The 14646-nt window shown below is 31.3% G+C and overlaps 3 protein-coding genes across 3 annotated transcripts; 2 read left to right on the top strand and 1 right to left on the bottom strand.

Annotated features, from left to right (window-relative positions):
- The first annotated feature begins 1663 nt into the window (after positions 1-1663).
- On the top strand, positions 1664-3663 carry LOC126675449 (plant-specific TFIIB-related protein PTF2). Its single transcript, XM_050370090.2, has one exon. The coding sequence runs from the start codon at positions 1823-1825 to the stop codon at positions 3428-3430; it is 1608 nt and encodes a 535-aa protein (XP_050226047.1). The 5' UTR covers positions 1664-1822; the 3' UTR covers positions 3431-3663.
- A 269-nt stretch (positions 3664-3932) lies between these two features.
- LOC126672198 (uncharacterized) lies at positions 3933-4334 on the bottom strand. Its single transcript, XM_050366145.1, has one exon. The coding sequence runs from the start codon at positions 4332-4334 to the stop codon at positions 3933-3935; it is 402 nt and encodes a 133-aa protein (XP_050222102.1).
- Positions 4335-10052: 5718 nt separating this feature from the next.
- LOC126674992 (macrodontain-1-like) lies at positions 10053-11346 on the top strand. Its single transcript, XM_050369555.1, has 2 exons — positions 10053-10496; positions 10688-11346. Exons 1-2 carry the CDS (start codon positions 10058-10060, stop codon positions 11251-11253), a joined length of 1005 nt encoding a protein of 334 aa, XP_050225512.1. The 5' UTR covers positions 10053-10057; the 3' UTR covers positions 11254-11346.
- The last annotated feature ends 3300 nt before the right edge of the window (positions 11347-14646 follow it).

Genomic DNA, 14646 nt, shown 5'->3' on the forward strand with positions numbered 1-14646 from the left:
TAATAATATTTAAATTATAAAAATAAATAATATTTAATTAAAACTAGTTAATCGTGTTTAAATGTGTTTAAACGGGTTAGACGTGTATAACCCATTTAGACACGAAATTAACCGTGTTATAAATGGGTTGACCCGTTTATGACCCAAATCCATTTACATCAAATCCAAACCCGTTTAATTTCGTGTCGTGTCGTATCATTTAATCGTGTCGTGTCTAAAATTTCCAGGTCTACCGCCAGCTGACAGACCGGATGACAGACATTGCTACAATCTGACTGAGAGCATGGTGCGCCGCCGACAGGATTAGGGGTACGATATGAGGACTCAACGGGAAAAGAACAGCAGATATCGAGATTATTTATGATTTTGTTGTTTTTTTATTAAGACATTATAAACTTTGTAATCTAACTTTACTGTATTTAATATTCCTTATTATTTTTATATCGTTTATCATTTCATATTGTTTATGCAATTTGTAATTTTGCATATCTATACTTCTATACTATCTATAAAAGCACAGATGGAAGGGGGGGACAAACACATTTACGTTAATATCCTTTTCACTTTATAATATATAATTATTAATTAAAAACTATTAAAATTATATTAAAGTTAGAGTACTAACTAAAATAAACTACTATGTTAAGATAACTATTGAAATTAGAGTACTAACCAATGTTTTAAAAACCGAACCGGTGGCCGAACCGGTTGAACCGGTTAAACCGGTTCAACCAGTTTAATAATTTTGAAAAAATTGAAAAAAATTCTGGTTCACCGATTTTTTACTGGTTCAACACCCGGTTTTTACCGGTCCAATCTGGTTCAACCCGTTCCAACCAAAAAATCCGGTTTTTTGCATATTTAGACTGGACCATTGGCCGGTTCAGCCGGTCCGGTCCGGTTTTTAAAACACTGGTACTAACTAAAATTAACGATTACGATGAAATAATTTTTTAGAGTACTAACTAAAATAGAATATTTAAAATATTTTTAATCATATAAAATTTTAAATAAAATAAACTACTTTAATAAATTATTTAAAATATTAAATAAAATAAACTATTCTTAATTAACTACTATTTTAAATATAATTTGATAATTTAACGAGTCACACTACGAGTCACGTGTGAAACATGTAAAGCGACACTAGTACTAATAAAAGCGAAAAACATTATAAAACGCAAACTAAAAAAACGGTTTTCATATTTTATTAAAAAATTTAACAATTTTTTTTTTAAATCGGCATCAATGATTGGGCAAATTGATGCCCAATCATTGTCTCTCCCTAATGATTGGGGGGACAGATTCACTGTCTCCCCAATCATTGGGGAGAGATGCAATCCGCGATTTTAAATCACGGATTGCATTAATCTGGTCAATTACTCCATAATGGAGTAATTAACCTGATCCGCGATCTTAGATCGCGGATCACCACTCCATCCGCGATCTTAAATCGCAGATGATATGGTCCCATGCACTAAACTGGGATTAATTCACAACCAGACACACATTTAGAATTTTTAAAGTCCCGTAGGCACAGATCAAGCAAAAACTCCCTTAGGGTCATTTTAATTTTTTCGGTCTGACACAGGGGCCAAAGTGAGCTTTTTCCCATGATTTAATAACTTTTGGTGTTTTACTTCGATGACATGTTTAGGTATTATTTCTTTTATTCCCACATCGGCTATAAGGATCGATTGCAGCGTCTTTTAAAAGCCTAAATTAAGCTGTTCTGCCGTTTACAAAAACTTTCGCTGCGGTCTGCTGTTTCCCTCTGAAACTTCAAAATTATCTCTGAAACTCGGCGTCATATTTCTTAATCATGCCCTGCAACAGCTGCGGATCTCGGTCTCTAATCCGTGACGACGTAACGGGATGTCTTGTATGCGACTCATGCGGCGCCGTTCAAAAATTCGACAACTACGAGGCTCACACCGGCGGCCTGAACGTCTCTCAGGGCGTTTTTATCCGAGTTGGCACGACAGGTACCGGCAGTGTTTTAAACTACAAAGAAAAAAAGATTTACGAAGCTAATAATCTCATTGATGATTTATGCTTTAAATTAAATTTATCATCTCAAAAAGTTAGAGATATTAAATCAATGATTAATGATGTTACTGAAGGAGATTATGGACAAGGTGACTGGTTCCCTGTTTTAATTGGTGCTTGTGCTTATATTGTAGTGAGATTAGAGAATAAAACTGTGTTATCCATGGCTGAGATCGGGAATTTGATTGATTGTAATGTGTATGAGCTTGGTAGGATGATTACACGTGTCCTTGATCATTTGGATTTGAAGCTTCCTGAGTTTGATTTAGTGGTTAGTTTTGAGAAGGTAGTTAGGGGTTTGTTTAATTTTGGGAGAATTGATGGTGAGAAGTTTGAGAGAATGAAGGGACAGGGTGTTTTTTTGATTCAGTGTATGATTAAGTGGTGTTTAACTACGGGGAGGCAACCGTCGCCGATTGTTGCGGCGGTGTTGGTTTTAGTTGCGGAGTTGAACGGGGTTGAGGATGTGGGGATTGAGGATGTGGCGAGGGATTTGCACGCGGCGGTGGCTACGTGTAAGTTGAGGTATAAGGAGTTGTTGGAGAAGCTTGTGGAGATAGCTCAGGAGTTGCCGTGGGGGAAGGATATCACGGTTAAGAATGTTTTGAAGAATGCGCCGTTTGTGTTGCGGTATATGGAGATGAAGTCGATGGAGAAACGGGGGGAGGAGCGGAGGAATTTGGACTGCGGTGGATTTGATTTGGGAGAGGTGATAAGTCGATGTTTGAGGAGAGATGATCTCGAGCATTGTGTTGAGGACGATTCTCGGTATTTTGCGGTGGAAAATGCAAGTGGTTTGAATGAAATGGTTGTTGATGATGTGGATAGGCTTCAGCTTTCGCATGAGTGTTTGTCTATGGTTTATGACAAGTTCTTAACTGAAGGTGGCTCGGGTAAGCTCGCCGCAGAAACTGGAGGACTTCATAGTAAGAGAAGCAAGTGGGATATTGAGCTTTTCGCAACAGATTGGTGGAGTGGGAAATCAGAATTAAGCAAAAAGCTTTTCTTGAAGGAAATATTGGAGAAAAATGTGGGAGTAGATCCAATGCCTCCATCTTTTGTTAATGGCCGTGTTGCAGTTGAGAAGAGGAGAGCAAAGATTGACGCTGCAAAACATCGAATTGGAAGGATTATGCATCCATGGAATCCTGATTCAGGTGATGGCAAAGTTATTGCTCTTTTGCAAGATTCACATACTAAGAAGAGGAAAAGAAAGACACCGGCCAAAGGGACGAAATTAAAGACACCAGCCATACGAATTGATTGGGAAGATTTCGTCATTGAGACCCTTCTACTTCATCAAGTGAAAGAAGAAGAAATTGAGTCAGGGCATTATAATACGTTGTTGGATTTGCACGTGTTCAATTCCGGGACAATGTGAGAAGATTCAAATAGCAGACAGAGCGGCTACTTTTATAATTTCGGTCTTTTCAGCGTTTTAACTTGAAGAAAATTTTGCAGAAAGTTTCACACAGGTTATACTAGATATCAATATACATATTCTTGCCATTTATAGAAGTTTGATTACCAAATTTTGATACATAATAGATAATACTATCTTATTTTAGTTTTGAATGAAAATATGAGTCAATTATTTGATAATGTGGCATCTAATTCATTCTTTCTTAGATTTGATGCATGACACTATCTTATTTTAGTTTTTATAATGATGTTGTTGTCCATATTAGCTAGTCCACACACAAAACCTCGAAGGCTCGAACAATAAAAACATCTCGTAGAAATTATTATTTTTCTTTAACACCAGTATGATTAACTGATCACATTCTTGATGAGAGAGTTGCAAAGTGAAGAAAATGTAATGCAGCAAAGGATAATAAATATATTAAAGACGTAAAGCACGTAGAAATGTAGTTCGCATATTATCACTGGCCAGCTGCAAATGCTTCGACTGGGAAAGTTTTGGTGATGCCAGCAAGGCTCTTGAAGTGAATTTTGTCACCAACACTGATCTCGCTGACCGGAGGCCAGAGCATGAGCTCCTTAGCCTTAACTCCCTTTAGTTTCTTGATCAATTTCTTGCTGACAAAACCTGTTATTTCAGTGTTGTAGCTCACTAGCTTGCTGATCATCTTGAAGTTATGTTCGACTTTCTTCGTTTGCACGATCCACATGTATCCAGTTTCTTTTACAAAACCGACTTCAATCACATCTTCAAGAGGTAAGAGTCCTTGAGGAAGCTCAAACTCGTCGAGCAGTGAAATCGCCAATTTGAGCCCCTCTTCATGTCCGTTCTTGACGATTCCTCCTTCCTTCTTCTCCGCCATGTTTGATTGGTTCGTAACTTCTTTGTAATTGACTGGAGTTGTTTCAGGTAAGGTGTTTACTTATAACCAGTGATCATATGCATAAGACAAAATTTAAATGGAGAAATCAAAGTTTTAAGCATTGTATTACCCTCCAAACGTTGGTTTAAATTATGTCAAAAACAGCTGCTGTATTCTTGTTCAAATGCAACTGTTAACGTGATTTATTTTCTGATGACATGGACACTTTGGAAAAATAAGAGTATGCTAGCAGCGAATTTTCTCATTTAGAGCTTATTTAATCATAGCATTTTAAGCAGTGAGCTATAAATCAAATGTTATAAACGCTAGATAACAATTCTGCTAGATCGTCATTCTATTTTTTTTTCATAAGCGCTCTACAGCACTAATTATTAGAAATAAAATGAAAAATAATAGCTTTTCATATCTGTCTCTGTAATTTTTTCATATAAATTCTGTTTGTTATTATGAATATGGAATGATGAGAATATGTCCAAGAAGCTAATATTGGAAGAGTGAATTTTAGGGCAGTCTGCTGCAGAAGTGATTGTCGTGTTTTTACGGGTGTGCAAACTATTTCTTCGTTTTCGTTCGGAAGTGAAAATGTCAAAATTAATTAGTATCTTTTTAAATTATTAGTATTGGTTTACGTGTTTCACACATAACTCGTAATATGATATGTTATTTATAGTAAATTTTTTAACTAGTAATTAAATAAAACATAATATTAAATAATATAATATTATTAATAAATTAATTATAATTTTCATAAAATTATTAAATCGAAATAGTAGTAGCATTAATTTGCTTTATTACATATTTAAAGCAGTAATTTTGTTTATAATAATTTTTTAACAAATAATCAAATAAAAGATAGTAAAATTTATTTTATTTAGTATTCCAAATATATTCTAACTTCAATAATCAAACAAAATTTTATTATAATTCATAATTAATTTAAATTGTAATTCTATTTAGTAATAGTAGTTTACATGAAATATAATCAGACAAGATCGGAAGAAATTAAACTTATTATTTAACTCAAACTCAATCAAAACTTCTAAATTATAGAATAACTTAGTATTTATTAAGGGATTATTTGTCAAATACCCGTTTTTATAAAATATTTACACCAATTTGACCCATCTTTTCCTCTTATCCTACGTTACCTAATAGGCTAACTTATTTACCAAAAATACCCACTATATAAAGAAGGCTTATCTCATTTTAGGTTAAATTTTTACATATCCACCTTTTTTTCTCTTTCTTCTCTCTCAAAATTCTCTCGTCTTTTCTTATTTTTATTTGATTTTCAGTTTATCTCCTCCGATTACTTTTTCGTTCGTCTTTTCCGTTCGTTTTTCCGGTCGCGCTTCCGTTCGTCTACTTCCGATGGATTTCTCGTCGTTTCCGGTCGTTTTTCCGTTCGTCTTTTCCGTTCGCGCTAGTCCGTTCGTCTTTTCCGTTCGCGCTATGGATTTCTCGACTCGTTTTTAGATTTGTGTAATTTTTTAGATTTTTGTAATGATTTAAACATTTTGTAAATAAATTATTGTAAATTTATAATTTTTTGTTTACAAAATTGTTCTATTATTCATACAATTATTTATTTTGTCCTCTTTTACTCATAGATTTGTTTATTGCTACTGATTTTGTAAAGAAAAAATTGATTTATGGCGCATTTGTAGTAATTTCATAATATATTTACGTTTTAGTATATTTTTGGTGTATTTATAGTGTATTTCTGCCGTTGTTTTAGTATATTTATGGTGTATTTGCAGTGTTTCATGGTGTAAAGTAAACCACAAAAAACACTACAAAATGCCATAAATACACTACTTATACACCATATATACACTAATCTTACACTATATAAACACCATAAAAACACTATATATACACTACTGTTACACTATAAAAAATAAAAAAAAAATCCAGGAAAAAATCTATAAAAAATAAAAATTAACACTATATATATACTAATCTTACACTATAAAAAAATTGTCTGTCGGTTTGGTCGGTTCGGTCGACCGAACCGAAAAAACCGGAAACCAAAATTGAAAACCGAAAAAGGTATTTGTGAAATTAAAAAAAAAGGTATTTTTTGTAAATAAAAAAAGTCAGAAAAGAAAAGTCAAAACTTGCAATGTAAAATTGTAATTAAAATGTCGAAACATGTATTCTGGAAAATTACCACATTTTTTTTGATATAAGGGGAGAGGTAAAAGCCTAAACAAACTCAAATATTTCTAGCATAGGACACGCCATGTAGGTCGTGTCTCAACCATTGATGAAGACTTCTTGGAATAGTCTCATGGGCGAAAAACTAACGTCACTCCCATTACCAGTAGACGCCAAATGGTCCGCCGCAAAATTAGCTTCTCTATCGACATGAATAACTTGGACCTCCCAATCTTTATTCAATAAAGATCGAATAGCACGAAGAATGTTCGAGTATTGAGCTGCATTAACATTACCGTTAATTTTCTCCACCACTGACTTGTTATCCACCTCAAGAATAACCTTTTTGACGCCCAACTGCCATCCCATAAACAAACCGTGATAAGCTCCTCTAAACTCCGCTCGCATCACAGAATCTTTACCGTAAAAATTACCACATTTATTAATTCATGAGGAAAGTATCTGTTTCACTCGTTTCAAAACTTATTTACAAAAGCTTTTAAAAGTTACACTTCCTAATTTACCATTTAAACATGAGGAAGTTCTTTATAGTATCTCTTTTTGAAACATAATTACCTCAACACCTTATTTTTAACTTATTTACATGCCATGCCTTTTTTTTATATGAGATGCCTGTTTTAGAGTTTTAATTTTAAAAATATCTTTCTTTCATTGTTTTACGTTTTATTATTTTTTAGATATAGGATAAATATTAAATGCCTCAAATTTGTATTTTTGATTTAATTATAAATTAAAATATTATGTATAAACTTAAAATATAAAAAATATAATTTTATTTTTAAAATTTTCATTGCATAAAATGATAGTATAATGTTACTTCATTTTTTTCATAAGAAATTGTATAATGATTTTTTTAATAAGGTTTAAATATATTAATTTTTTAAATAAAACTATTGGATTAATTTATAAAAGTAATAAGATTTTTAACTATTTAGTTTACCTTTATAAGTTCATGGACCATATTTATCAGTTTTTTTTGCTTAATTAACACTGTTAGAGACAGAAGATTTATTTTATAACTTTTTGAAAGGCTAAAGTTTATTTTGTACCAAAATAGGATCTCACTTGTTCATCATATAAAAGGTTGTTTTTTTAATAGTTTTCTCTAACATTTATTAAATTCTGGTGAAACTTAAGTGGCTTTTATTTTAAATTTTAAGTGTATATTACTCACTTGATGAGCTAATTTAATATTATTGCATTAAATTTTGATATCAATTCTTCTCTAATCACCATGAAATATAACAAAAAAATCACTTCAAAATTGTTTGATATGATATGAATATAACAATTTCAAATTTATTTAGGTCCATTTAAAATAAATTTCATAACTGCACCCAAAATTTTATAATCATGTCACGTGAACACAATAACGAGTATTTACTAATATCAACGTCAGATCCATTACCGAAATCCATCTAATTCACATTAAATTTGAATTGAATATTAAAATGAATCCACCATATTAAAACGTACAAAATGACATGTATGGTCACGATACAAAATAACTAACGAGTGTTTATCCCATGCATTGGTTGTGGCATGTCATAATTACAACAAGCCAATGGAGATTTGCGATAGGGAATCTTTCATTTATTACTTAATTTTTTGGGAAGATTAGGATAATACTCTATTTTTTAAAATAATTTGATTTCTTACCTCAATAAGGAAAAAATAAAGAAAATACCTCATTATTTTAATGCTTTTATTTTTTTACTCTAAAGCATGTTTATATTATAATTATACCTCATTTTCTTTAATTTTTTACTCTTAGCATATAATAGCTGTCATTTTTATATGACTCTTTTTTTTTTCTCTCTCTTCTCTCCTCTCTCTTCTTCTTCTTCTTCTTCTTCTTCTATATTTCTTTTTTTCTTCGTCAATTTTTTTCTTCTTCTTTATTTCTTCTTTTCTCCATTTTCTTTTTTTCTTCTTCGTTCTTTCATCGCTCCGCCGCCGTTTCTCCATCGCTCCGCCGCCGTTTCTCCATCGCTCCACCGTCACTGCATTGTTCTTTCATATTTTATTTTAGCAAACTTTTCTTTAATTCATGTGATTATTGCGATTTTTATAACATTCAGATCTAAATAAATTACTCTTGATTTTTTTTTCAAGTTTAGATATAAAAATCTGCATGAAAAACGATGTTATGATGAAAAAAAACGACTTTCTACACAAAAAACGATTTTCTGCAAAAAAACAGCATCTGATTATCATATGATTATCATAACACTGCAGAAAAAATGAATTTTTATATAAAAAAAAACAGTCTCTGATTATCATATGAGTATCACTGTATTACTATGTTGTTATCATAACACTGTATAAAGAAATATTTTATACAAAAGAAAAATTGATTTTCATGTTGTTATCACTGTATTATCATCTCGTTATCATAATATAATCATATGATACCGAGATATAATGTATTATTGTACCTAAATGATAATGTTATGACAACGACATAATAATAAAATTATGATAACAATATGATAATATGATACCTATATGAAAAGAATTACATAAAAATTATAATAACGAGATGATAATGTGAAGAAAATAGTATGATAATAAAGTATAATAAGGTCATATTATCATACTATTATCTTCACCTTATCACCTTATTATCATAAATTTTTTGTAATTGTTTTTCATACATGTATCATATTATCATACTATTATCTTCACATTATCATCTCGTTATCATTAATTCGTTTGTAATTACTTTTTTCATACATGTATCATATTATCATACTATTATCTTTACATTATCATCTCATTATCATAATTTTTCTGTAATCTTTTTACATATAGGTATATTATTATCATACTATTATCATAATTTTATTATTTTATTATCATCTGGTTATCATACTGGTGTCATGAATTTTTTGTAATTTTATTTTCACGTACGTTATCATCCAGTTATCATAACCTTATCATAATTCATTATCATCTAATTATCATACTCCAGTGTTATGATAACGACATGATAATCAGACACTATTTTATCATACATTATCATAGATATTATCATATATGTACCATAAATATTATCATCTCGTTATCATATGATAAAACATTATCATATGACACTATTTCTGTAATTTTTTTCCATGTAAGGATCATATTATCATACTGTTATAAGCTTATCATTATATTATCATAAAAACATTATCATACTATTATCATTATCGTACATTTGGATTATCATAACCTTATCATAATCATATAATGTTATAATCAACTTACACCTTAATAATATAAAATTAACTACTCAATCTTTTAAAAAAAATATTGATATCAATAACTAACGGTTCAAAAGATCAACAATCAAATATTTCAGGTTCTTTATGAATCTTAAAAATCAAATGTTAACTTAATTTTTTGATAATAAACGAGATAAATGATAAATATTTTCAAGATAATTTAAAATTATTAATTTCTCCTTCTATTTGTTAATGTCTATATAAAGACTTTGGCAATCTAATTAAACCTAGAACTAGTTCAAGCTATTAATCATGGCACTCTCAAACCAAACAAAATATATATATTTAATTTTATCAATCTTTGTATTTCAAGTTAGATCAAGAATATTGACTATTGAAGATGCTACCATTGTTGAGAAACATGAACAATGGATGGTTCATCACGGACGCACATATCAAAACATTGAAGAAAAAGAGAAGCGGCTTCAAATATTCAAGACTAACTTGAAAAATATTCAGAATTTCAACAAAGCATCAAATAAAACTTACGAGTTAGGTCTTAATCATTTTGCAGATTTAACTAATGAAGAATTTCTTGCTACATATAATGGTTACAAAATGCAAAAACTAGATCAAGCAACAAATATATCAACCAAAACACCACACGATTATCAAATCTTTGAAGTTCCAGATAGCGTGGACTGGAGGCAAAGAGGCTTTGTCACTTATGTCAAGAGCCAAGGCAAATGTGGTACATTTTTTTCATCTTGCATAGTCACAATATAATGAAAAAACTGATTAATATAGATGAGAGCCATTTAATTTATTATTGCATAAGTATAAGTGTTTTTGACCCGGTTGTTAAATCATTGTGTATATTTAAATATTTGTTTTATTTTTTTCTAGCTAATATGGTATTTCTTTTGGCATAATTTCATTTAGGTTCTTGCTGGGCATTTTCAGCTGTGGCAGCTGTTGAAGGACTTGTAGGTTACGACATTTCATTATCGGAACAACAAGTGCTGGACTGTGCGCAGAGTAATGGTTGCAGAAGTGGAACTATGGATGGTGCTTTTAGATATATAATAGAAAATCAAGGGATAACTTTGGAATCATATTATCCTTATGAATTAATGCAAAAAACTTGTAGAATGAGTAGGAATGTTGTGAAAATCAGTGCTTATATGGATGTAGCCCCTAATGATGAGGAAACGCTTAAAGCATTCGTATCAATGCAACCTGTGTCGGTAGCCGTTGATAGTGGATCATATAATTTTCAATTTTATCGCGGTGGAATATTAATGGCTCAAGATTGCGGACATTCATTGAATCATGGTGTTCTTTTGGTTGGATATGGAACAAGTGTAGATGGAATAAAATATTGGTTAATTAAGAATTCATGGGGTGTTCAATGGGGAGAAAATGGATACATGAGATTGGAAAGGGGTGCTAATGTCTATGGTGGTGCTTGTGGTGTTGCATTGAACCCTTCGTTTCCTATTCGTTGATGGTCAAAATTGATTGTTATGTTGCATTAGACAGTAAAATATGTTTCAATTTGTTTATATTTTAATATTCTAGAAACTTTGAAATAATGCACTATTTTTCAGAGCAAAATTGTTATTTTTGTAAGGATTTGCATGCTTTTAATTGTTTTGTAAAAATTATTAAAATTATGGTATGTATGCAGTTAAAATGTTGAAGTTAAGAATATAAATTTGGCCTAAGATAAAAGAAATATATACTAATTGAAAGAGTCATTTAAACAAAATCAAATTTTATCCAATTTTTTCAGAATTAGCTCCACTCTTCTAAAACAATATAGTTGATTGATTGTTCACTGAAAATTTGATCATGATTAAAACAGACAGTATATTTATTAATAATTTTTTTTTCTTTATCAAAAATTTAATTCTTATGAAAAATATGTAAAAAGTTAAAAAAATCTTTCGTAAAACTTTTCAGAATTAGTTGCAATGATATTAGGAGACTATGCACAATCAGTTCTTGTTTTAACCTTTGTTTATCAAGTAAAAAAAAACACCATGTAAAAATCACTTTTTGTTCTACGCTATTTTTTAATTAAATGTAAGTTAGATTACTAATTGGGTTTGTTCATGCTTGCAGTTATGTGATTTTTCTTGCATGTTCTTATAATATCCATTCAATAATATTAGTATATGATAATACTTTATAGATTAGGTACAAGAAAAAAGGAGCCTTAATTTTTTTTTTTTGAAATAAAAACTTCTATTAATCAAAAGCTGATTGATCAGCCAGTACATAGAATTTGATAATCGGAGGGACATGCCCCAACCAATTAGATAAACTAAAATAGTCATATGCTACCACATGAGATTTTCTATCGTAATTAAAATAACATATATGCATCTCAATTAAGTTAAAGTAGTCATTTGCTATCAAACTGATAATATTACAAAACAAAAAGTTGTTATTGACATCCATTACAACCTTTAAAATAAAGAGAATTAGATTAGCTTCGCTTGCCATGATAATACTAACTTTAATCGCACGACTGCTACAACTAGCAGCTATAAGTTCATCATTAAAGCCCCTAATCACATCTTCAGTGACATATCTCTTCTCTTGAACATTAAAGACATCATCTATACTGACGCAAAACATACCGATATTTGGTGAAATCCGTCGTAAGATGGTGGCTCTAATTGTTTTAGAGATCCAAATCGCTTGCATCGCAAAAAACAATTTCATCTCCAACGATGAAAAAAACTATTCTTAATTTCGATTAGAATAGATCTAATAAAATTAAGATACTAAGGTAGAAAATAATTTCTAGATCTAGACCAAAATTGGCCAAGAAAGAAATTTTATTCAAAATTAAAGACAAAAACTATGTAAAAGGGCTAAAAAACTGAATTTGAGAGATTGGGGAGGTGATTTTTGGCCAAGAATGGCCAAAAACCACCTCCCAAATGAATAAAAAGGTAAAACTTAATAGGGTTTGAGAGGTTTCTCAAAAGAAAGAGACGGCTAGGGTTTTTTGTTTTTGTTATTGTGAACTTTAGGAGCCTTAATTTTTATAGCTAATATAACAACATATATACTCAAACGAATATCTGTTTGGATTTTTTTTTGAGAAGTGTTTGGATGTTATTAAAATCAAGAAAACTATTAGAGAGAAAAAACTAAAAATTAAAGTGAATAAAAAAAGTAATTTATTCTCGTTTAGTATCTAATTTTTTGTGAGAATTTAGTGATACATTTTTGTATTCAAATGATTGATAAGGATAACTATAAGACATTCAAATTCTAGTTTCTAGATGTAGTTTACATATATTTTTTTGTATTTTCTATATCTGTTGAAATTAAAAATAAAATTTAAATTTAAAATTTCTGAAAACCAAAATCTTTAATGATGTATTCGAATAAAAAAAATTATATTTTACTTTTTGAAATAAAATTTAATGTATCTAAAATGGCAAATAAATAAAATTCAACTTACAAGCAGATTTGTGTTTAACTGCTCTTTGAAGCATTAATTGATAACTATAATTCCAATATAATTTACGTGAGATTTTGTTTACCAGGATTGGGTTAATATGTTTTTTATAGATCCAACCAATTAAGTATTAGTAGAAAATTTTGTATATTTTTCTTTAAGATTAGATCACTATCAAATATTACAGATTAGAATTCTCTCAAATTCACTTTAATTTGAAGGGTCATATTAATGAATTTACACTATTTATTACAAATTGATGGATACCGAATCCTATTGAAAGTATAATGGAGCCGAGTTACAGGAGATCCATTCTCAGGTGATACCGGACTCCCCCTGAAGATCCGAAGATATGAAGGAAATGCCGAATCTCTTTAGATTCGGTAACATAAAGACCGAATCCCACGTGATCCGCCGAGAGCGCATCGAGTCCGGGATTCGGGTAAACGACTAAATATGGAAATATTGTCCTATTTGGACACAAACACTACATATGGAAGGATAAGCTCTACTTTAGGAAGATAAGACTATTTAGGAAGACGTTCCTAAATAGGACTCTTATCAGATTAAGGTAGATCACGACAAATCAGGAGAATCCCTATGATATTGCCGAATCCCTATAAAGTAGGATTCACTTGCCTAATACAACTCTACTAGGTATATTCGACTACTATAAAAGGAGCACGAGGTATGCCTAGAATCACAATTACATTCATATACTCAAAACGCTGCTCAAAGCTCTAGACTGACTTTAGCATCGGAGAGTTAATCGGACAACCACCGTCCGGTTAGCTTCTACCCTGTTTTACAGGTTCACTCACCGGTTCAGAAGGCAGACTCCATCAATTGGCGCCGTCTGTGGGAAAAGCTTAACTAAACTTCAAAAGAAGGAGCTTTTCCGAACTCAAATACAAATCTCATTGAAGAAGATGACTTCTGAAAGAGTAAACCTGAAGGATCAAACGCCACAGAGAAAACGAAAAGCAACAGAACTTTCAACTCCTCCTCCGGTAACTTTTGACGGGGAAGACTTCGGGAGAATAGCTGAAGAGCACAACGAAGCTCTGGTAGTGGCCATGATCATCGAACACTGGAACGTTGAAAGAATCCTGATCGATGAAGGAAGCGCAATAAACCTAATAACAAAAAAGGCCTACGAAAGCCTAGGAGGAGACCTAGCGGAACTAAAAAGAAATGCCACGCCTGTGGTAGGATTTGGGGGCTTGCCAATTAAGCCCGACGGAACAATTACACTCGATGTCAAGCTAGGAAGGACAAGGAAAAGCGAGGAATTACCTACACGGTTTAGCGTCGTAGAAATCGACCTGCCATACAACGCGATACTGGGGAGACCTTTCCTCCACGACTCAGCCGCCGTGACGAGCATAAAAGCACTAACCATGAAGATACCGACGAAACA

Source organism: Mercurialis annua, linkage group LG3, assembly GCF_937616625.2.
Source record: "Mercurialis annua linkage group LG3, ddMerAnnu1.2, whole genome shotgun sequence".
Classification (NCBI taxonomy): Eukaryota; Viridiplantae; Streptophyta; class Magnoliopsida; order Malpighiales; family Euphorbiaceae; genus Mercurialis; species Mercurialis annua.